The sequence below is a fragment of the Rhinopithecus bieti genome, unplaced genomic scaffold, assembly GCF_001698545.2.
Source record: "Rhinopithecus bieti isolate Rb0 unplaced genomic scaffold, ASM169854v2 scaffold_10654, whole genome shotgun sequence".
Classification (NCBI taxonomy): domain Eukaryota; kingdom Metazoa; phylum Chordata; class Mammalia; order Primates; family Cercopithecidae; genus Rhinopithecus; species Rhinopithecus bieti.
In genome coordinates, this window is record NW_016806688.1 from 1,201,994 (window position 1) to 1,225,695 (window position 23,702).

Below are 23,702 nucleotides of genomic sequence, written 5' to 3' on the forward strand. Positions count from 1 at the left end.
GCTGATTGCATCCAATGAGCAAGAATTAGCAAACGCACTAGACTTATTGGTGAGACATTTGCGTGCCAGAGAATGGGAAATAAATCCGACTAAAATTCAGAGACCTTCTACCTCAGTAAAATTTCTAGGGGTCCAGTGGTGTGGGGCCTGTCGAGATATTCCCTCTAAGGTGAAGGATAAGTTGTTGCATTTGGCCTACAACCAAGAAAGAGGTGCAACAACTACTGGGCCTATTTAGATTTTGGCAGCAACACATTCCTCACTGGGGTGTGTTACTGTGGCCCATTTATTAAGTAACCCAAAAGGCTGCCAGTTTTTAGTGGGGTCCAGAACAGGAGAAGGCTCCGCAACCGGCTCAGGCTGCTGTGCAAGTTGCTCTGCCACTTGGGCCATATGACCCAGCAGATTCAACGGTGCTTGAGGTGTCAGTGGCAGATAGGGATGCTGTTTGGAGCCTTTGGTTGATCACCGCAGAGGCCTCTAAGATTTTAGAACAAGGCCCTGCCATCTTCTGTGGATGACTACTCTCCTTTTGCTGTTATTGGGCTTTGGTGGAAACTGAACATTTGGCTACGGGTCATCAAGTCACCATGCAAACTGAATTGTCCATCATGAACTGAGTGCTTTCTGGCCCATTCAGCCATAAAGCGGGTCGTGCACAGCAACATTCCATCATCAAGTGGAAGTGGTATATATGTGATCGGGCTTGAGCAGGTTCTGAAGGCACAAGTTAGTTACATGAGGAAGTGGCTCAAATGCCCATGGTCTCCAGTCTTACCACCCTGCCTTCTCCCTCAGCCTCCATGGATGGCCTCATGGGGAGTTCCCTATGATCAGTTGACAGAGAAGAGAAGACTAAGGCCTGGTTCACAGATGGTTCTGCATGGTATGCAGGCACCACCTGAAAGTGGACAGCTGTAGCACTACAGCCCTTTCTAGGACATCCCTGAAGGACAGCAGTGAAGGGGAATCTTTCCAGTGGGCAGAACTTCGAGCAGTGCACCTGGTTGTGCACTTTGCATGGAAGGAGAAATGACCAGATATATGATTATATACTGATTCATGGGCTGTAGCCAATGGTTTGGCTGGATGGTCGGGGACTTGGAAGAAGCATGATTGGAAAATTGGTGACAAAGAAATTTAAGGAAGAGGTATGAGGATGGACCTTTTTGAGGGGTCAAAAAATGTGAAGATATTTGTGTCCCATGTCAGTGTTCACATGGAGTGATTTCAGCAGAGGAGGATTTAAATAATGACCTATTCTGTGGGCACCACTCAGCTTCTTTCCCCAGCCACCCGTGTCATTGCCCAATGGGCCCATGAACAAAGTGGCCATGGTGGCAGGGATGAAGGTTGCACATGGGCTCAGCAACATGGACTTCCACTCACCAAGGCTGACATGGCTATTGCCACTGCTGAGTGCCCAACTTGACAGCAGCAGAGACCAACATTGAGCCCTCGATATGGCACCATGTGTCAGGTTGATTATATTGGACCTCTCCCATCATGGAAAAGGCAGATGTTTGTCCTAACTGGAACAGACACTTACTCTGGATATGGGTTTGCCTATCCTGCACACAATGCTTCTGCCAAGACTATCATCCATGGACTCACTGAACGCCTTATCCATCGTCATGGTATTCCACACAGCATTGCCTCTGACCAAGGCACTCACTTTATGGCTAAAGAAGTGTGGCAGTCAGCTCACGCTTGTGGAATTCACTGGTCTTACCATGTTCCCCATCATCCTGAAGCAGCTGGATTTATAGAATGGTGAACTGGCCTTTTGAAGTCACAATTACAATGCCAACTAGGTGACAATACTTTGCAGGGCTGGGGCAAAGTTCTCCAGAAGGCCATGGTGGCAGGGATGTATGCTCTGCATCAGTGTCCCATATATGGTACTGTTTCTCCCATAGCCAGGATTCACGGGTCTAGGAATCAAGGGGTGGAAGTGGAAGCGGAAAAACTCACCATCACCCCTAGTGATCCACTAGCAAAATTTTTGCTTCCTGTTCCTGCAACATTATGTTCTGCTGTCCTTGAGGTCTTAGCTACAAAAACAGGAACGCTGCCACCTGGAGACACAATGATTCCATTAAACTGAAGTTAAGATTGCCACCTGGACACCTTGGGCTCCTCCTACCTTTAAGTCAACAGGCCAAGAAGGGAGTTACAGTGTTGGCTAGGGTGACTGACCCAGACTATCAAGATGAAATCAGTCCACTACTCCACAACAGAGGTAAGGAAGAGTATGCATGGAATACAGGAGATCCATTAGGGTGTCCATTAGGGTATTATCATGCTTTGTGACTGAAGTCAATGGGAAACTACAACCGCCCAATCCAGGTAGGACTACAAATGACCCAGACCCTTCAGGAATGAAGGTTTGGGTCACTCTACCAGGAAAAAAACCGTGACCTGCTGAGGTGCTTGCTGAAGGCAAAGGGAATACAGAATGGGTAGTAGAAGAAAGTAGTAATCATTACTAGCTACTTGAACAGCTGCAGAAATGAGGACTGCAATTGTCATAAGTATTCCCTCCTTCTTCTGTTAAAAACACGTTTGTGCATGTATACACTTGTACTAAGAAAAGATCTTCGTTTTATTTCCTTTTCCTCTATCATGTGACATAAGATGTATTGACCGCATATCAGCAGTTAAGTATTAACTTTATGTAATAGTATTTGGGTTGGTGGTTGGTGTGTTTCCAGTTGTATGAAGGATAGTTATATTATGTTAGGCATTATCATGACCTCATTATTGTCTTTATTTGAAGATTATGTATGATCTCAGGAGATGTGTATGGGTTCAAGTTGACAAGTGGTGGACTTGTGATGGTTAATACTGAGTGGCAACTTGATTGGATTGAGGGATACAAAGTATTAATCCTGTGTGTCTGCATGATGCTGCCAAAAGGGATTAACATTGGAGTCAGTGGGCTGGGGAAGGCAGAGCCACCCTTAATCTGGTGGGCACAATCTATCAGCTTCCAGGGAATATAAAGCAGACAGAAAAACGTGAAAAGGTGAGGTGGGCCTAGGCTCCCAGCCTACATCTTTCTCCCATGCTGGACACTTTCTGCCCTTGAAAATTGGACTCCAAGTTCTTCAATTTTTAGACTCAGACTGACTCTCCTTGCTCCTCAAGCTTACAGACAGCCTATTGTGGGAAGCTGTGATCGTGTAAGTTAATACTTAATAAACTCCCACGTGTGTGTGTGTATAAATATCCTACTAGCTCTATCTCTTTAGAGAACCCTGACTAATACAATCAGTTATGAGATTTAGCTTGGTTAAGGTGGTTGCCATATGTTACAGAGACATTTAAGAAGGTGTAACTTCATGAGTGCAGAAGACCCTATGTCATGCCAAAGGAAAATCATAAAGAGACAATATTTTGAATTTAAAATCAATCCACTTTGAAGTTGCTTTGATATCCAATTTATTCACTTATTATTCATTGGATATCCTGCACACACGCATGAACAGATATGAGGCTAATAAAGAGTGGAATATTAGTTTGAAAGCTTTACAAACTTCTAAGGTAATAATATAATTTAACTTGTTTTACAGATGGAGAAAGATCACAGAAATTATCTCCCTTTTAGAGTCAGTGCCTTGAATTATTGCTTCTTGATTTCAAATTATTATTCATTGCTTGCCTTATTATTGAACTTTTCTTGTTTCTTTGTCTTTTCTCTGCAACTATTAGATCAAAGGTTCTTTGAGGGTAGGGACTGTGTTCTTCCTCCAGAATGCCCAATTTTGAAACTATTAGGCCTTCAACAAGTGTTTACCAAGGGCTATGATTAGTTCAAAAACCTAGGAATGAATTAGCTGCAGAACTACGCATTGTGATGATTAAAAACATTTCAAACAATGTTTCTCAAAGTTTAATGTGTGCAATATTTAAAAAGGAAGCTTGTTAAATATGGATACCTAAATCTCATTCCCAAAGATTCTTTTGTCTTTCCTCTTAAATCATTACCTCCTCTGCCTCCCTGTTATTAGAATTACTTTTGTGGGCAGAACAAATTTAGGAAAAATGAGACACACTAGGGTCTTGAGACTGTACTGATGATTCTTGCAGAGAAAAAATTTGACATAGGTAAGTAGGTCTGTTCTTCTCTCCTCCACTTTCACTTCCTTCTTTCTTTCTGTACATACTTATTGTGCACCCATTACATTTTAGATACTGATCTAGGTCCTGGAGTTAAACTGTTCAACAAGATGTAAAAAGACACTGCTGTCACAGCGCTTAGATTCCAGTTGGGGGAAGGGCAGAAAATAGACAAGTAAACTTTAAGATTATTTCAGATATTGTTAAATGTTATAAGGAAAATAAAACAGGCTAATACGACAGGGAATGACTGTTGAAGAGGGGGCTAGTTAAAGAATGTGGTTCACAAGAAGATGACATGTGACCTGATGACTGAATGACCAGAAGAAATCAACCATGCAAAAGACTTGGGGAAGAGCTTTCCAGGAAGCGAGAAGAGCATGTGCAAAGGTCCGGAGGCAGAATGAATGTTCACAGATCAGCAGGAAAGCCAGCATGCCTGGAATTTAAGAGTGAGCCAGGTTAAACTCATCTGCCATTTACAGGAGGATAGTGGTATCTTGAAATTATCCCGTGGGAAGCTGGAAAAATTATCCTGGCTGTCACAGATTTAAGGACGGTTAAGTATTTTAATAAATGTTATAAAAAAACATTTATCCTGTTAAAAGTGACTACATTATTGCAACTCTTCACTCATGAAACAGTGTTCTTTTTCTGATTTTGGGGGTTTGAAGCTTTGTGGTAACAGCATTTCATTATCATTGGCAGATTACATTTTATAATACCTGAACATTGAAAATTAGCTCATTTTGAATTTCCTTGAGATTCAAATGATTTAGCATTCATTTCAGTCATTCATTCACAACTCAAATGTCATAACATACGGTCAAATACATTATGTACACTTGTATTTGAGAATTTTTTACACTTTTCTAAAGGAGGAATACTCATCCCATAATTTCAAAATAAGTTAGATGGCATTTATCCAAATCCTGGTTTTGGATTATTATTTTTCAATTTTTGCACTGATTGTCTTACCACTCCAACTGGATAGGTACCAGTTAATAGTAATAGTACTATTACAACTAAACAATTTTGATTTGTCTGAATAACTGAGTGCCTAAAAAAGGAAAGAACTAAGGACAAGTATGTTATTGGTATGTGTAAAATCCATCCCTGGGGGCTACTTCTGAAGCAAAGAGATAGCTGCTCAGCTGTAGACCCCACTGATCACTGCCCTTTCAGAAGCCATTTCAGTAAAGGGTAGCCTGGGTGATAGTGGGCCTTCTGTGATAAGAGTCTATCCTCTAAAAATGGGAATTAGCTCACAGTTTCATTTTACAGGGTCTACCAGATGGCAAATGACCTCGTCTACCCAAACGAGATCTGGACTGGAAACTGAACTGCATTCCAAGTTCCCTTCCACTCTACTATAAGACTTGGAGCTTTCCTCTAAGGATTTCTTGATTTAATATGTGTGTGTGTGTGTGTGTGTTAGCTTGGTTATACATTAGGCTGCAGTTCTAAATGCAGAAGTTTCCCAAAGCCATGAAAATTGGCTTCTTCAGTTGTACCTAAGCAATCTTGTTATCATTGGCTTCCAAAAACTGGGACCAAGAGAGTAATGTTAGAATACAGCTATAGTACCTGAAGAGACAGACATGTAACACGAGGGAAATGAGTTGGTGGAACATTTGTGGGAAGAGGTCTGGGGAAAGGGATTGGGAAAGAAGAGAAAGACTCTAACAGAAAATGCCTTCATTATGACAAGAAACTCCATGTAGCCCTCATTTAGTGATACTGAAATTACAACTGCAGCTCGCATAGTTTGTGAAAGAGGAAGTAGAGAATATGACCATGAAAAGTGATATTTTAAGCCTCAACACATGCTGCTCATCACTGACTTGACTTGCAGCATATCTTTCAACAAAAGCACATAGTGATTTAATCTCAACAGTAATTCAGTCTGCAGCCATATGAGACAAGACCATCATTGCAGACAGGCTGTAATTTGTGAAACTCAGGTGCTGGGGATTAGGACCACCTGTTGAATTTAATCTTGGAACTGTTAATGTTAACAACATCATGTAACTGAGCATAAACACTACATATTTATCAGTCTTTGGGGCCTCCAGCTATGGAGGTGTGAACATTTTCCTAAATAATATCTGTAACTCTCTCCAGACTCTGTAAATCAATGGCAGATAAAAAAGGCTGTTGGAATTCTGATTCAATATGCAGCAGCATATGGCTTGGTGGTCATCACATCCAGCATATTCCATCATTTTTCTGAGGCCTGATGTGAGGGTAAAAGAAAAATAAGCAATCTGAGTATCATCTGGCAATATAATAAGAATAGAAAAGCTTTCATTTCTTACTCTCCCCTGTGCTAATTGGAAAAAAAAAATTCCTAGCATTATTCTAACAAATGTCTTCCACCTTTGCCTTCGAAAGACTATAGAAAGATCTCAAATAAACCTAATTAAACAGCAACTTTTGGAGAGAATATAAACAACATTTTACATATGCACCTTCATATGACCATCCATAAGGGAACTCTGCCCAATTTCCTGTCAGCTAAATAGTAGCCGTAAAGAGAATCAGTTAATGCATTCTGAGTTTATATTTAGTTCAGTGGGACAATTGGGATAATGTCTAAACGGAAGACATAGACTTTAAGATATGCCTTTGTTCCCTTGCTTGCGGTGACATGAACTCCCTCAAAACATTTGGGTATAGAATTTTGTGAGATGTTGGTGTTCCATGAAATAATTTCACTGATATTCATATTTATCTCCAAAGACCTTCTTCTACTAGGAATTCCAATGACTGTCACACAATATTTATCATTCATATAGCACTTCACAATTTGTAAAACCCTTTTACTGCGTATCATTTCAATTTTCCATGTAGAGTATCAACATCCCCCCCACCAAATAGAAAAGGACTGTTCTTTGTTTCAGTAAAATAAGGCTCTGATAAACAAAAATTGAAATCAAATATATTTGTGTCAATAAACATTGTTTTGAACATAAACCTTGGGGTATCATACTTTACATTTAAAGCTATCAATCGATTGTTTAGCTGCGTGTCTGTCCAGCAGAAAGAACACAAGAAGAAAAGTATGAGCAAAATCTCTTCCCAAAAGCTGGTCAAAACTTTTCAGCAAATTTACCTTTTGATGCTGCCATTAATCAAAACTTCTCAAGTTTAGATAGCCATCTTCCACCAAACAATAGCATGGAAATCGGGTGAGCTCAGTATATCCATCGCATACACCAGCTTACACATAAACACCACAGCCATTCCACAGTCAGAAGGCTAATGGGTTTCTAAACTTTCCTGAAAACGTCCAGCCCTTATCGGTTGCTTCCACATGCAGATACAACAGCCATATAATCAACAACAACTAAGGGGGAGGAGCGCAAAAGAAAGCCTGTAACTGTAAAATTGATAGCCATCTACTTTGCGATTTTAAGTCTACTAACACCCCAACCCCTGCTTCCTGCCCACAAAAATAAATAAACTTAAATAAGATAAATACAATAAATAAATAAAGGGCTCCTGATGAAATTGATTCCTCCTTTTTTGCTTCCCTGAACTTCTTCCCATTGCCAAAATTCCACTTTTTCAAAGACAGCTTTCCTTGATCTTTCCAGGGAAGTCATCGTTCTCATTTTTGCACCCCTACAGTACTGTTCATATCTAGTATTTATTATACATTTTAATCTATCGGTTTATCTATCTACACACATTTCATAGTATATTGTTTTGTCCTCAGGTATTTACAGATCTGTAAGACGGGGTCCTGCCTTAAATTCTTTTACACCTTTCAAATCCTTAGCATTATGCATTAAACAACTGTGTGGCAATATTTTGAATGCCACTTTTAAAAAGTTTGGCTTTTTCACATGGTTAGAGCGACCTTTTCACACAAAAGGAGTATCTACTATATATTACTTCGGTTCACAACCATAAAATCTAGTAAAATAAAAGGAATAATTGGGAGATTTCAAGAAATCCTCTAGCTTTATAAAGCTGAGTGGAATTGCGTTTTAATAAAAACATATGAGCAACTTCAAATAATGAGGGATACACTTAAACTGTATTAAAATATCTTCAGAATCAGCAAACTTGATTAGGATTCTCCCAGAGGCTTCACACACTGAACCCAGATATTTATTATTCCAGGGAAAGGAGACTCAATTTTTAAAAATTCATCTTATTAATTATTAGCCACGCCATCCAGCAGCTTCCCGGAAGGCAGAGGAAGACAGGCTCACAATGATGAGTTTCAAACCAATGGAAGCTGAGTTTGTGCCTCAAGTCTTCCATGCCTGCCTGGGCACCGCTCCCCAGGGCTGAGAGAATTCAGCCCAAAGCAATGCGCTGGAGAGATCAGAGGGGAACGTTGGATCCTGAGCAGTGGCCGCGGGCTGGCTGCGCTCACCCTCCGGTTCCGGGTCGGAGGAACGCTCAGGCTGGTACCCGCGCCAACCCCAGTTTCCTCCCACCAGGGAGCGACTCGGCAGCCAAACCCGAGGCTCCGGACCTCCATCCGCAGCTGCAATTCTGGGGATCAGGGAGTTCTAGTTCCAGGGCCGATTTCTGCTGGGAAGTTAGGCTTTGGGGTCCACTCACCTCACCCCTATTTTCCACAAAACTTTGTGTCTTTCTCCAAATAAGAATTCATACCAAGTTGGAACTAGCCCACCCTACCCCAGCAGGTCCACTCCCCTCCAGCCTCCGAAGGGCACCTACTCACAGCGCCTCCCAGCCCCGGGAAAGGGGGAAGGCTCAGGTGTGCAGGATCCCCAGGCTGAGTGGCGAGCGGGCTGGCGAGCATGCTGTCACCTTGTGGTCCGCCACGCCGAGGTATCCGTCCAGTGGCCGCGGTCCCGCGGGGACCCCGGGGCGCGGCTGGGGGCTGCTCTTCGCCGCCGGCAGCGAGCTGCCGGTGGCCGACGCCTGCTGCTGCTGTTGCTGCTGCTGCTGCGGGGGCCGCTCCTTCTGGCCGCCGAGGCTGCTGTACACGAGCAACAAGCTGGTGCACATGGTGGTGAGCGCTAAACACACTGCTAGACCATGGCGCTGTGGGCGGGCGGGAGAGAGGAGAGGAGAGGGGCTGAGTACAGACAACGGAGGAGCGCGCCCAGCGGGGACACCTGCGCGGTGGTCACACTAGTGGGGGAGATTTGGCGCGGGGGACGGCTTGGGCCCCAGCCCCGCCGCACGCAACTGGGACAGAGAAAGCACCGTCCCCTTGCGTACCGCAAGGGATGCTTGGGGCGCGTCGCTGCTTTCGGCCGCCGCCGCCCAGATCTCTCGGTAGAGGGCAGGTGATGTACGGCCCCAGGCTGAGGGAGGGAGCGCGCCGGGGCCGAGGGCAGGGGTGGGTTTGCACTTTGGGGAAGGGTCCGTCTACCTCAGCCACCCCAGCCAAGCTGCTGGAATGTTGAGTCCTTAACACTTCTCCTTTCCTGGGGCCCTGGGGCTCTCCTTTGGCGATCCTTGCAAGTTTGAAATCCAAGAAAACGAAGAAAGTCTGCAAAGGTCCCTCCTCCCCGTCCCTCTTAGTTTTTGGCAGGCTGTTGCTTTTGGGCACCCCCATCCCTGGAGCAATCTGCCCACTCCTCCATCGCTCCTGCAGCTCTCTGCCACCCCCTCGGACCTCTCGCCGGAGATCTAGGAGGCGAGGCAACCCGGGTTCCCATCCTGGCTCTGGGATTCCGAGCCAGGCAGAGCTGGAGAATCGGGAGGGAACGCGGAGCCGGTAGAAAGTTGTCCCTTTGTAACAGGCGACCTCGCGGCCCAGGGTTAGGCGTCCCGGAGTCTCCCCGGTGCGTCCAGCGGACCCTGAGCCCGGGGATCCCCCTCTTTGCCCAGTAGAGTTGCCACAACTGACTCACCATCAGGGTCTTCATTTTGGGCACCTCTTTTGTGCAGAATCCTCAGGCTCGCGTGTCCGGGGCCACTTTTTCCTGGAGGATTTCCATGATGGGTGATGGGGCGGAGGCGGCTCTGATTTTTGCCCAGCAGCCGGCCGCGGCAGATCGCGCGCGGGAGCCGCGGGACCCGGGAAGCGCCGCTGTTGCAGAGATTAGAGACAGAATTAAAACTGAACCGGACCCTCGTAGTCTCTCAGTGATCTACACAACTGCCGCCTGCCGCCGCCTGCTGGGTCCTAAAGTCCTCTGCATCCCCCTCCCCGCCTCCAAAAAATAATCTGAAATTTTCAGTAGTGAAATTTCTGGGCAGAGAGAGTTAACCAAGCCAGTGTACCTGCTTCTTGGTCTGCGGGCTTATTTATCTTTAAAGAAGTCATCAAGTAATAAAGAAGGAGAACCTGATTAGATTCTGAACGTGATAGCCATTTGAAAATTTGCAAACTAAATTTTCTGTTTTGCGATGTTGATAAAAACAAGTCAGCCTCCCCGATGTCAACAACTCTATAGCGTTTGTATTTATGTTCGTAGCATAGAGAAATCTATAATTAAATTATTTTTCTTAAAAAATTATTTATTATTCCGTTTTTCAATTGCTCGCTTTATAATTTTCTCTTCCCTCTTATTTTTACTTTATCCGATCCAGTTATTCTCATGGAATCTTTAGCTCACAATGTTTCGTCTCAAGTATTTCATTTATTATTTTCATTAAATATTGCAATTTATATTTCTGCCTAACCTTTGAGGTTCCTGGTGTTCATCTAAATGATCTTAAAGTTTTAAAAACATTCAGCATGTCACAGCTACATGATTAACTTGACCTGTAGATTCTTCCTAATTTGGATGAAGAATTTCTGTCTGCTAGAGATAAAACTGCATATGGCTTATTTCCTAATCCTAAGGTCTTTGGTGCTTTCCGTTGGTCTACTGTACTGACTGCACATAATTTCACATTCAGGACTTCAATTAAAATTAAAAGAACATAATTATTGTCTTATGTTGGGAAATTCACATCAATAGCTTGTTTTAAGGATGCTCTCTCCTCTGCATTGAATTACAAATGGCATTTGTTAAACGTCTAATTTAGCTAAAAACGTATTTCTTGTGAAATTGCTCAGTGAAAATAGTTGTCTTAATGTATTACTTAACATCTCACCTGTAGCAGTGTAATGTTAAAGATTACATTAAGATAGAAATGATCAGCAGGCCTACTGAACCATGGGCACAATAAGAGCTTTCTCAAGGCCAAAAAAGGCATTACAATCCATTTTTAATCTTCCCTAATCTATTGCTGGACTGATGATACAACAGGAACTATTTTTATCTTATGAGGCATCCTTCCATACTTAGTATTAAGAAAGTTAAAATTATTGGTGCAATAACGAACATCAGAGCAACGTGTTTGGGAGAGGGCAAGAAAGCACATAATTTAGCCTTTCAAGGAAAAGCAAAATAGGAAGCACTGTCCAACATTGCCAGCCTTGAAGCTATTTATTCAGTTTGTGCTTTAGGCATGAATAGTATCAGTTGTTAGGGCAGGAAAAGCAGCAGCCAGAGGAGAATCTTATCAGGTCTTGGCAATTCTTTATTGTATGGTTGCACTTGACACTCAAATTAATGAAACAAAGGACCAACTTGATGAATCATTGGAAGCAGATTATCTGTGTTTCTCCAGGGATCCTTTTAGATGCTATTAGAAGCAGCTACTGCATTTTTCAGGATTATTCCCTCTCCATCTAGCAAGTTGCCCAGTGATTGATAAAACAATTCTAACATATTTTGCCATGCCAAACAGAGGCATCATATTTATGATTTAAGTTCATGGCGGCATGTTGGACATCTGTTACACTGTATGTCTGACCAAATTCATTAAGCTTATGGGTTTTTTTCCCTTCCTGGGATAGCAGTTAGCTAGTTGCTAAATCTACTTATGAAATGGCCAGGGTAAATTTAAAAATGTAATTCAGAGCTTGATTTGAAAGATTTCAAGGTCTTGACTTTTACATATTTGATTAGATGAATGCGGCTGTTTTAGGCATTCTGGCTTGAGAGCCAAATGGACAAGATAGGGTGAGGGAAGCGAGATAAAGAAAACAAATCATAGAATTTACTTCAATTTGATGATCACTAATGATCACCTGTTATTTGGTGGTTCTGTATTAGAGAATACAGTGGTGAATAAGACAGACCTTCTCCTCTAAGAGCTTACAGCCTAATATGTGTGTGTGTATGCACGTGTGTTGAGACAAGTTCCTGAATAGGCAATAAAAGGCAGAGTACTATAGATTCAACATAAATTTATCAAGCACTTCCTATGTTAAGCACTTACTCTGTTGAGTACCTACTATGTGCCAGGCATTGGTGATACCTGGATCAATAGACCACTTGCTATCATCATAGTCTATTCCCAGATAAGTGCTTAGAATCTTTCTGTTACAACCTTTAGGAACAATCAACATACCTGATTTGTTTTTCAACTTCTAAATGCCTGCTTATGTAAGGTCTGAGGACTTTGTTATTTCAAGGGCATCTACCTATGTTTATGTACCTTTATATGCACCTTTAAGTTAATCATTTGAATAGCTACACAGAGTAGAAAACAGGCAGCATTCACAAACACTTGACTGACTTGGAGACAAGTGGACAAGTAGACAAGTCAGTGAAGCTTTTTTAGTTCATCTAACTTGCACAGTTCAATACAATGTGAGTTGAGAAATCACAATTTGTTTCTCAAAATCCAGATAGCTGAGATGGATTTCTCACCATTTAAAATTTTGCCACATTTCTGCCTCTGGTGCCATCACATCCAATCAAATAGCTTCTTCCTTTTGAAAAAAGGAAAAAAAGAAAGGAAAAGAAATTGAGTGTTCTGCAATGTAGGTTATGTGATAAAATGAAGGTGAGAATTGACGAAACAAGGCATGTCATAGGGCGATGAGAGAGCAGGTGGAATCTGTGCTCAGAGGGAACACCAGCCTATGCTCACGCCACAAAAGGCAGCAAGAAGCTACCAAAGGAGGAAGAAAGACAGACTGCTGGAAATCCACGAGCTCTGCCCACTATTCCTAAAATTCCTAAGTGACTTCTCAATTTAGAAACAAACATTTCAAACATTTCAAAGATGGATTAAAACCAGAAAACAACATAATGAACTGCATTTGAGATACAATTACTTTCCACATTATGATCTCAAAGAAAAGAAGAAAGTTTTACTACATGCAACAAGAGCAAAATTTTAATAATGGCAGAAAGTCCCCATTGGACAAACTTGATACTTACCCATTTTTGTTTGCAGTTTCCTTAGCTCTCTTCATTTTATAGGCTAAGCCTAGTGGTTCCATCGGTTGAGAATAAGCTCCTGGAATCAGGCTGTGAAGACCCGGATTCTGACTTTACCATTTTTCAGCTCTGTGACCTAGGGTATGTTACTTTGCAGGGATGTAGTTTCCACATCTGCAAAATAGCACCCACCTCAAAGCATTGTTGTGAAGGTTAAACAAGATACTACAAGTGAAATGTCTTGAGCAACACTAATAAATTGTTAATAGTATTTTATATTTATGATTAATAAACTGAGCTTGAAGGCAAAACACCAGAGCTCGACTTTTACTTCTAATTGCTGTATGACCTTGAGCAAGAGACTGTCAACATATCTATAAAATGGATATAACAAAGCCTATATCACAAATCGTTAGAGGGCTTATTAAGATACTGTGTATGTGACTGCTTTGTAAACTGTGAAGCTCTGCATAAACTAAGGTGATAGTAACTCATTCATTAATTCAACAAATATCAATTGAGCATCTACTCTGTGCCAGGTATTATTATAGGTCATGGAGATATGAACAAGACACAGACAGACTCTGCCTCATCAGGTTTACATTTAAGCAAGGATGATAAACTAATACAACAGGACCAGGCATGGTGGCTCACACCTGTAATCCCAACACTTTGGGAAGCCGAGATGGGAGAATTGCTTGAGCCCAGGAGTTCAAGACCAGCCTGGGCAACATGGTGAGACGCTGTTTCTATAAAAAAATACAAAAATTAGCTGGGCATGGTGGTGCATGCCTGTAGTCTCAGCTACTTGGGAGGCTAAGGTGGGATGACTGCTTGAGTCTGGGAGGTCGAGGTTGAAGTCAGGCATGATTGTGCCATTGCACTTCAGCCTGGCTGACAGAGCAAGACCCTGTGTCAAGAAAAAAAAGAATGTCAGATGCTAGGAAGAAAAGCAGGGGAAAAGTTAGAGATTGAAGTGTAGGAGCTGTTATAGCTAGGATGACAACAATTGAGCAGATAAATGAGTGAAGTGAAGGAGTTAGCCATGAGGCTATCTGGAGGAAGGTCATGCCATGCAAAGGGAACATCATGTGCAAACACCACGAGACAAGAGATAGCTTGCCTAAGACCTTGCTTGGCATGTTGAAGAGACAGCAAGGTGGCTAGTGAGGCTGGAATAAAGGGAGCCAGAGAGTGGTAGAGGAGGATTGGCAGAGAGGCAGTCTGGAATCAGATCATCTAGGACCTTTTCAGCCATGAAACAGATGGTGTGAAGGAAACCCACTGGAGGGATTAAGGCAGGTAAAGATTATGGATCCGTAATGCCTTGGAAAGATCACCTGACTGCTGTGCTGAGAATAGCTTTTGGAGAAGGGAGAGTGGAAACAGGGAGATCAGTTTAGGCTATTGCAATAGTCTAGGTGAAAGGAGGTCATAGAACTTTAACAAGTGACTGGATTCAAGATTTGCTGATTACTGGGTATGAGATACTATAATAGAGGTAGAGAGGAGGGGAGGAAAACTGTAAGACTTGTGGACTGGACAGCTGGAGAATGGAGCTGCTATTTCCAATATGGGGAACACTGTGAGAGAAGAAGATTTAGGGGCTGTGGAGGGAGAATTTGGATGTAGACACAATCAGTGTGAGATGTCACAGGCACTTGCAGTTCAGCATGATGTTGGGCTTAGAGATGTGAACTGAGTATCACAAGTAGGAATGGATGAGATCACCTAGGAATGAACCACAGAACAGAAGAGGTCACAGGCCTGAGTCTTGAGAATTGCAAATTTCAGTTGCCAAGAAAAGGAGGAATCTTAGTAACCACGGTACTGAAAAACAATAAATGACTATCAGAACTTGATTTGATTTAGGTGACTGATTATTTTCATTTTAATGGATTTTCCATGCCAACGCAGTCATTTATGTTCTCAAAGCACTTTTCAAATTTTATTATTGCACCAAGCATATTTAGTCATATCTATTTACATGTTTATTGTTCATCCTCTCTTCCAGACTATAAATTTTCTATGTCTTATTACTGTTTATATCCACCAAGCCTGGCACATAACTGAGGATAATAATATTAATCACTAACATTTAGCTAGCCCTTACTATGCACCAGCACTATTCTAAGAACTTTGCATATATCAACTTATTTAGTCCCTATAACAACCTCATGAGGTAGGTACTATTACTATCCCCATTTCACAAATGAATGAACTGAAAATCAAAGAGTCATTTGTTCAAAGTCACCAAGATAGTAGATGGTAGCATTGGGGTAAATAAACATTTGATAAAACAAATACATTTTTTTGTTAAAGAATAAATGAATAAGCCAGACATGGTGACTCACACCTGTAATTACAGCACTTTGAGAAGCTGAGGCAGATGGATAGCTTGAGCAAAGGAGTTCAAGACCAGCCTGAGCAACAAGGCAAAACCCCATCTCTACAAGAAATACAAAAATTAGCCAAGCATGGTGGTCTGCATCTGTATTTCCAGCTACTAGGGAGGCTGAAGTGGGAGGATCACCTGAGCTATGGGCGGTCAAGGCTGTGGTGAGCCAAAATTAGGCCACTGCACTCCAGGCTGGGTGACAGAGTGAGACCTTGTCTCAGCAACAATGCAACAACAACAAAAGAATGAATAGAAACTTTTTGAGAGTTCCAATAACCAAGTTCTTCTACTGAATCCTAAATTGGTCTGATTTACAAGAATACTGTATGGATAGCTAAAATCTAATCTTTAGATAGTATAACCAAAGGCATCATTTTGTGAGGTACTTTTTTTGCTAGTTTTATTTTTTAAGATCTATACATACAATAAAATGTTCAGAATGTAAGTGTATGGTTTGATGTGTTTTGACAAAATTATACATTTTTAACTACCACCACTGTCAAGATACAGATCATTTCTGCCACTCCAGAGAATATCTTTATACTTCCTAGGAGTCATACTACCCCTAACCAAAAAGCAAACACGGAGACCTTGTTTTGAGTTTTATCTTCCTATTCTGTAAGTTAATATAGATGACATCATACAGCATATACCTTTTATTCTGACTTATTTTACTCAGCATAATATTTTCGAGATTTATCCATGTTGTTGAGTGTATTAATATCTTATTCCTTTTTATTGTTGAGTACTATTCTATTGTGTGACTGTAGCAATACTTAAAAAAATCCTTCCTCCCGTAAATGAACATTTAGTTTGTTTCCAGTTTGGGGTGCTTACGAGTAAAGCTATTAACTTAAGAGTGGAGTGGTTGTATCATATGATAGGCATCTAGTCAACTTTAGAAGGCTATCAGACAGTTTTCCATATTGGTTGTACCATTTTATATTTCCACTTGCAATGTATGAGAGTTCTAGATAGTTCCACAACCTTGTCAAGCCCTTGATGTGGTCAATCTTTCTAGTGTCCTTTGCCTTTCAAAAGGTTTATACAGTTTTCAAGATAAAGACCCAAATCTTGGCTGGGCGCAGGGCTCACGCCTGTAATCCCAGCACTTTGGGAGGCCGAGGCGGGTGGATAATGAGGTCAGGAGATGGAGACCATCCTAGCTAACACAGTGAAACCCCATCTCTACTGAAAATACAAAAAATTAGCCGGGCATGGTGACAGGCGCCTGTAGTCCCAGGTACTTGGGAGGCTGAGGCAGGAGAATGGCCTGAACCTGGGAGGCAGAGCTTGCAGTGAGCCGGGATTGCGCCACTGCACTCCAGCCTGGGCAACAGAGTGAGACTCTGTCTCAAAAAAAAAAAAAAAAAAAAAAAAAAAAAAAACCAAAGCTTTGCTTAGTACACAGGATCCTTACTGACTTTGCACTCACCATTCCCTTTTAATCTCACCTCCTAATTTCTACACAAGAATCCTTGGAACTACTCATGAAAACTGTTCTTTTAATTCACAGTCTTTACACTAATCGAGTCTTTTAAGGAGTCCCTCCACCCCTCCACCTCCTCCTCTTTCCTCATGTCTCCACCTGCGCCCTCCACCAGCCTCCCTTACTTCCTCAACTTCCAGTAGGATAGTGGTGCTCCTTTTTTATGCTTCCATAATTTGGTTAAGAGCACAAGCTTGTATCATGCAGACCAGGTTTGGCCCAGCCTCTCACACTTAACTCCCATACCACCAAGAGAAGCCACTGATTTCTTTGTTCTCAATTTCCTCATTTGTAACAGGCTGGTCATTAAACCTTTCTAGCAAAGTGGTTGTATAGACAAAATATACTAATGTAGGTAAAGTGTTCCTCACCCTTTTGGGTATACAGAAGGGTCCATCTAAAGGTAGGTTTTTCATGAGGGACTGCTTGTTTGGCATAAAGAGAGGCACATTCATCTTTCAAATGTTTATTGAGCTTATAATAAAAAACAAGAGTTAATATGAACTGTGTGCCTCCTGTTGTGCTCAATACAGGCAGAAGCTTATTTCATCCTCACCATCACTGTCTGAGGCAGGTAATGGTGTCACCTCCATCTTACCAACAAAGAAACTGAGAGGTGTAGAGAGGTGAGGCCATTTGCCCAAGGTCACATGGCTAGAACGTGACAGATCAAGATTTGACTAGGTCTGTGTCACTGCGGAGCCTTCTCTCGCAAACTCCACATTCCACACTCCACTGTTTCCAAAATGTTCTGACCTTAGGCTGAATCCTCCTCTAAATACTGGGGATGTGAGGAAGAGAAAGACAGCCCTCACTGCGGAAGACAAACCCATATGCAGATAGTTCTTTCTGGTTGTTGTTCAGTTTTTATTTTAAGTTCCAGGTACATGTGCGGGATGCACAGGTTTGTTACATAGGTAAACGTGGGCCATGGTGGTTTGCTGCACAGATCAACCCATCACCTAGGTATTAAGCCCACATAAGCAGATAGTTCTAACCCAATATGCTAAGTGTAAAGATTGAGTTACAAACCAAGAAGTGGACGGGGCACAGAAGAGGGACACGTAGCCATGTGAGAGTGGTTCAGATATAATTTTTGGCAGAAGAGAAATGCTCAGCTGGTTTTTAAGGAACATCAGAAGCAGGACAGGAGAAGTCAGTGTTTCCAGGCAGAGGGGACAGCATAAACAAAGGCATGGAACCTCGTGATATGTGCTGGAAACAGACAAGCACTTCATGAGTAAGGCAGGGAGTTGTCAGAGTCAAGATGGTTCTGTACAGTTGTGCAGGTTGTGCAGTGGCTGAGGATGTACATCTAAATGGGCATCACCCATCATACATGTTGTAGGTTTGTGTATTTATTCTGTCAGTTTCCTTGAAGATGACACTTAAGCATTTTGCTTTACTGGATGTCAGTGCCACAACAATTTTCCAGTAGAGAAAAGTAAAGTGTTGCAAGTAAGACGGGCCTATATAAATATGCATAAAAGTATTATTTGGACTAGGAGTAGTCTGCTCAGAATTGCTTTCTAGGTGAACGTCACTGCAGATAGATAGTGAGAAGGATGGATTTGTTGGGGGAAAGAGTGGAGTCAGAGAGCAGCTAGGCGACTGTTGAAGGCTTCAGCCAGAGCAGTGTTGGCTTGGGATGGATTTGAGAAATTCTTAGGCAGGTATTATGTTACGATGGCTAAAGTGGATTAAATCCTAACTTTGTGAAGAGGATTTACAAATACAAAGCATGCTTTTTCCATGCAAAATGGTGTGTATAATTCTGGTCACATTTCAGAATGATACAGGATAAGAAGAAAAAATGGCTTACATCTTATCTTAGTTTGAGTTCTCTCAGAAGCATACCCTAGGATAAGGATCCATGTGCAGTAATATTTGGCAGGTGAAAGAAACCCCATTGGGAGAGTAGGGAAGTGGCACAGGAAAGGAAGGCGGCCAATACATGTTGCATTATCAAGCAAGTTACTACTGTAGGCAACTGGAGCTCAATCCTGCTAGGAACCTCCTGGCAGCCAGTGTGGAACGCAGGCCTCAGTTATTCCACCTGAGGGGTGAGGGAGTAGTGATATTTATTTGGTTGAGTACTGCTCTGGGCATGGGGCTGTGGGCGTTGATTCCTTGGCAGCACAGGTGGAAAAGTAGGTGGGTCCTGGAGGCTGGAAAAATCCCTCAGGCAGACATTCAGGTGCTGGAAGTTTGAAGCCCCCAGTTTGCACTGAAGTGGTAAAGGCACAGGGATGAGGGCGGGGTATCAACAGCATCTGCTGCACATGGAAATTGCTCTGTAAAGTTCTCAAAGGAATTGAATTCATTATGTCACTCGAACCTCCCAATAACCTTGTGAGGTACAAAAATGGGTGGTTTCCAACTAAGGCTGTGTATGTCTTATTAATGGTCAGTTCCTCCTCCCTCCACAGCTGCTGTTCCAAATAGAGATATCTCTTGTCACAGCCCTTCTTTTTCTCATTACTGATTTGCTTAGATGCCTGTCTCCTGATCTAGATTGTGAGCAGTTGCATTTAGAAATTTTTTTATTACGCATCTTTGTTTTCCAGTGCCTCGCAAAAAGTAGGTGCTTAGAAAATGTGATTGTGAATGAACAACTAAATGATTATTATCGTCATCACCATTTTAACTTTTTTTTTTAAGCTTAGGACTGAGATTGCTAAGCAACGTATCCAAAGTTACCCACCTGATTAGTGGCGTCAGGGCTTGAACTCAGCTCTTCCACTTTCTTCTCGAAAGCATGGGGATTCATAAACCCCACCGGCATATTAAATGTGGCATATATGAGGACAGGCCAGCAACTATGAAGGAAGACCAGGACACTTCAGAAAGGGGAGCTGCTTTTCACATTGGGAATAGATACTGCATTTTATTATTTATAGTATCTCAAAGTAAAATGGGGAAAGATAAATAGGGGCAAATACTGTGACTCCCCCTAAAAGAAAACAGATATTTCCTCCAAATATTAAAGAAAAGGGACCATCCCTGCAGGACCCAATGTAACAATCTGAAGCTGAATGAGAAGCTGTGCTGTCAACTCCCTGCGCTCCTGGCTAACCAAGAGAGTCAAGGGTGATGACAGCACACATTGAGGAAGGCAGGCTCTTTTGTGCTTTTAGTAGAGCGTGCAACATAAGGGGTAGCAGCTGCAGGAAGGAAAACCAGTTCGAGTTTTCAAAATGAATTTAAACATGCATTCTTGAGTGGCCTTGCAATATTTCTGCTAATGTAAAAGGCATGATTGATCTACATGTGTTTTTCTGCCTCTTTTCACACGTTAGTTTATATCATCCTGGTGTCTTCTTACTTTTGTTTGGAAATGCTGCATATGCCATTTAAAGTAGCGGATTTTATTTAAGCAGCATTGAAATGTTAAACTTTAAAAAGTCAACATTCAGTTAGAGAGTCAGTTTGAACCTTGTCTCCTCATCAGAAGATGTAAATTTGTGATTTTCAAATGTCTTTTTATCTGTGGTACCTCCATTTTACCTCTGCGTAAGGTTATAGGTATAGGCTCCACTGTTGACTAGGTCTTTGTTTCAATCCCAGCCCTGCCACTTATAGATTGTGACCTTGAATAAGATACCAAATCTCTCTAAACGCCAGTTGTCTCATCTATGCTAGGGAGATGGCACTATTTCCTCAGAGGGACTGGTTTAAGGATTAAATGAGACAATGAGAAGAGTAACTAATATGTATACGGTATAGCATTTTCCATATACTTAATCCTCATAACAATTCTTTCAGGTAGGTATTGTTACTATCCCCCATTTACAGGTAAGAAAACTGAGTTACAGATCAGCATCTTGCCCAAGGTCACATAGCTACTAAAGCCCAGGGTCACATAGTTACTAAGTGGTTGTGTCAGAATTCGGACCTTGGCACATAATTAACTTAAAACAAATCATATTAATTATTATCATAAAACTCTGACCTGGAGGCTCATGATATGAATTTAAATCGAAGCTGCTGTGGTTGACATCGGATTAGGAAGCCCAGATCTCTTTCTTCCCGCTGAGACTGCCACCGAGGCACTTCCTTGGAAAACAAGCATAGCTTGAAAAGAACAAGACTTCCTAATGCTGGGAGAGAAATGTAAACATTAATAAAAAGAAGTGAAAACAGACTGATGGATCCCTGTACATTATGTTCTGTTTGTAGTGTCTTATGGATACTTCAGAAGTAACTATGTCTCCTTTTGTTCCACAAACAGACAGCGGTATCTCTTAAGATGACAGACAAGAGCCATGACAGCAGTTTTTTGGGGGGCCCATTTTTATAAGATCCACACATAAGTATGTCAGTGGCACAACCAGATGGGTTTTGCATTAAAAGTTGTGCTTAAATGACAACTTAAACTGTTTGAAAAATGTTAATTCATTGGTTCATCCATTCATTCATTCAACAAATATTGAGAGTGCAAGTAATGAATCAGACACAATTCTAGTGTGGGCTGAAGATATTGAAGCAGAAACCCAGCTATATACCCTTACACCTCCTCCCTCTATGTCACCTTGGCACTTGCAAGTCCCCCCACCACCCACCCTGCCTACTTATTTCCTCCTGTGTGCAGTTTGTATGACTACTTCTTTGCTGCACCATCTCAACCCAGATACTGGCATCTTTCCCCAGGTATCCTTATATATTCGGTGGTGTTTCTGTTTTCTCTTCCAGCATAAGCATGCATTGTTTCATTGTCTATTTTCAGTCCTGCCCTCCCACTGCCTTCCAACCAGGACTATCTTCCCATGTGAATTTATTTCTCTTTTCAAGTCAGGTAGAAGGATAGGAGCTCATTTAACATGGTGTCTTCGAAGGGAGAGGGCTGCCACAGCACTGAATTTGCTAGATTATCATGAGGTCTAACCTCAATAACTCATTTAACACCTGGCACAGGCCCCGGCACATAGTAGGCCCTCAGTTACATGTGATTTCCCCTCTTTAGCAACATGGTAGCTGAAATGAAATACTGTGAGATCATTTACAATTTATGTATTGTTATACATCTAGGGCTTAAATATATGGAGGTCATTTCTTCCTTTTGTAAGTTATCATCAAATAGAATTTATGAACCCTCAGATTCATGGGGTTGGGATGAAGAGTTTAAAATTAATGCAATAAAGCTACATTCTGTACTTTTGCTCTGAACTTCTTTCACACACATTTTTGTAGCTAATAATAATATTTTCCAGTTATAAAGCCTATTTCTGACTTGGACATTTGCTACCATGGTTGGAATTGTTTCATACTTACATTAACTGGTTATATGCACCAATGAGTTGAGTTCTAATTTTTCGTGCATAAATTTGGTGCCTGGATTTATAAGTATTGTTACTTGGAAAGGGCAGCTGAAAAGTGAGATTTGAATAGAAGTGACTTGACGTGCTGTGGTTTTTAGGAATAATTAATTAATTAATCTGTTAAGCATTTATTGAGAGCCTGTGCTGTGACCGGCAGCAGGCTATGTGCTGACAGTACAAGCATGGACGTGTTTCTCAGAAAGTTCATAGGCCATCAGCAGTGACCGTTGCATAAAGAAATGCAGTGTGGCGTGTGAAAAGTACAACAGCAGTATCTTTATGGTACGGTGGTAGCAAAAAAGCTGGAGCAATCAACTCATCATATCTTAAAATAAAGTTTTTGTTATTATTTAGGTATGATGAGGCCAACAGATCAGGAGATGAATAGATAGAAAAAATAGTTACACTCAGAAACTTCAAGAGGAGAGGGCACAATGTGCTATGAGAGGCCATGTGGGGAAGCACTAGGGTCAATCAGGAGGTGGAGGTGGAGGAGGATGGACGGGGCAATGTGGGCAACAGCCTTTCTTGTGACTAGAGAAAGCAGAGTGAGCAGATTTAGGATTGGCTAGTTTCAATCATTTCAGCAGTCTCTGGCATAAGGGCTGTTTCTAGTTCTCTGGTACCTGGCCCTGGGGTGATTTGGGCAGGTAGATGAGAGCTGATAAAGATGGTGGTTGGGGATATAGGCTCTGCATTGGTAGTTTGCATATCAAAGGCATACTCCCAGCTAGTTGTTTGCTCTCTCTAGGAATTAGCTAACCCTTGGAGGGGCAATCCCTCCAGGGAGACAGCAAGCCCTAAAATGTCAAAGTGTCAAAATAAACAAAATTAAAAAACATGATTAATACAACTATATGGGACCAGAGCAGAGGCCTAAACCAGAAATAAAAGAATCTTCTGGGCAGAGGGTTCATCTTACACAAATGCCCAGGTACATGGAAGAATTTGTTTGTGCTTCAATATATTTGGAACCTGTAGTGAGGATACAACAGGAGCTGTAAGACCGGAATGGTGGTGTAGGGTGGTGGGGTAGGCAGGAATCAATTCATGAAATTCACCTGGCTAAGGAATTTGGACACTATTTTAAAGTGAGCGGGGAATTGCTTCAGGGTTTTACATAGGAGGGTGACAGTGATTTCAGTTTGCTTCTGTTTGGTGAAAACCTATGTTACTGAATCTATGCTACTTAAAAATTAATGAGGTTTCAC

The 23,702-nt window shown here is 41.9% G+C and overlaps 1 protein-coding gene across 1 annotated transcript in view; it reads right to left on the minus strand.

Moving 5' to 3' along the window:
- Positions 1–10,252, minus strand: part of ST6GALNAC5 (ST6 N-acetylgalactosaminide alpha-2,6-sialyltransferase 5) — a 195,671-nt gene extending 185,419 nt beyond the window's left edge. Inside the window, exons 1-2 of the mRNA XM_017877407.1 lie at positions 9,972–10,252; positions 8,917–9,153 (exon numbers count right to left, since the gene is read on the minus strand). Of these exons, the coding sequence (XP_017732896.1) occupies positions 8,917–9,153; positions 9,972–9,986 (252 nt within the window). The 5' untranslated portion in view covers positions 9,987–10,252. The remainder of the gene's footprint in view (positions 1–8,916; positions 9,154–9,971) is intronic.
- Between the last annotated feature and the right edge of the window lie 13,450 nt (positions 10,253–23,702).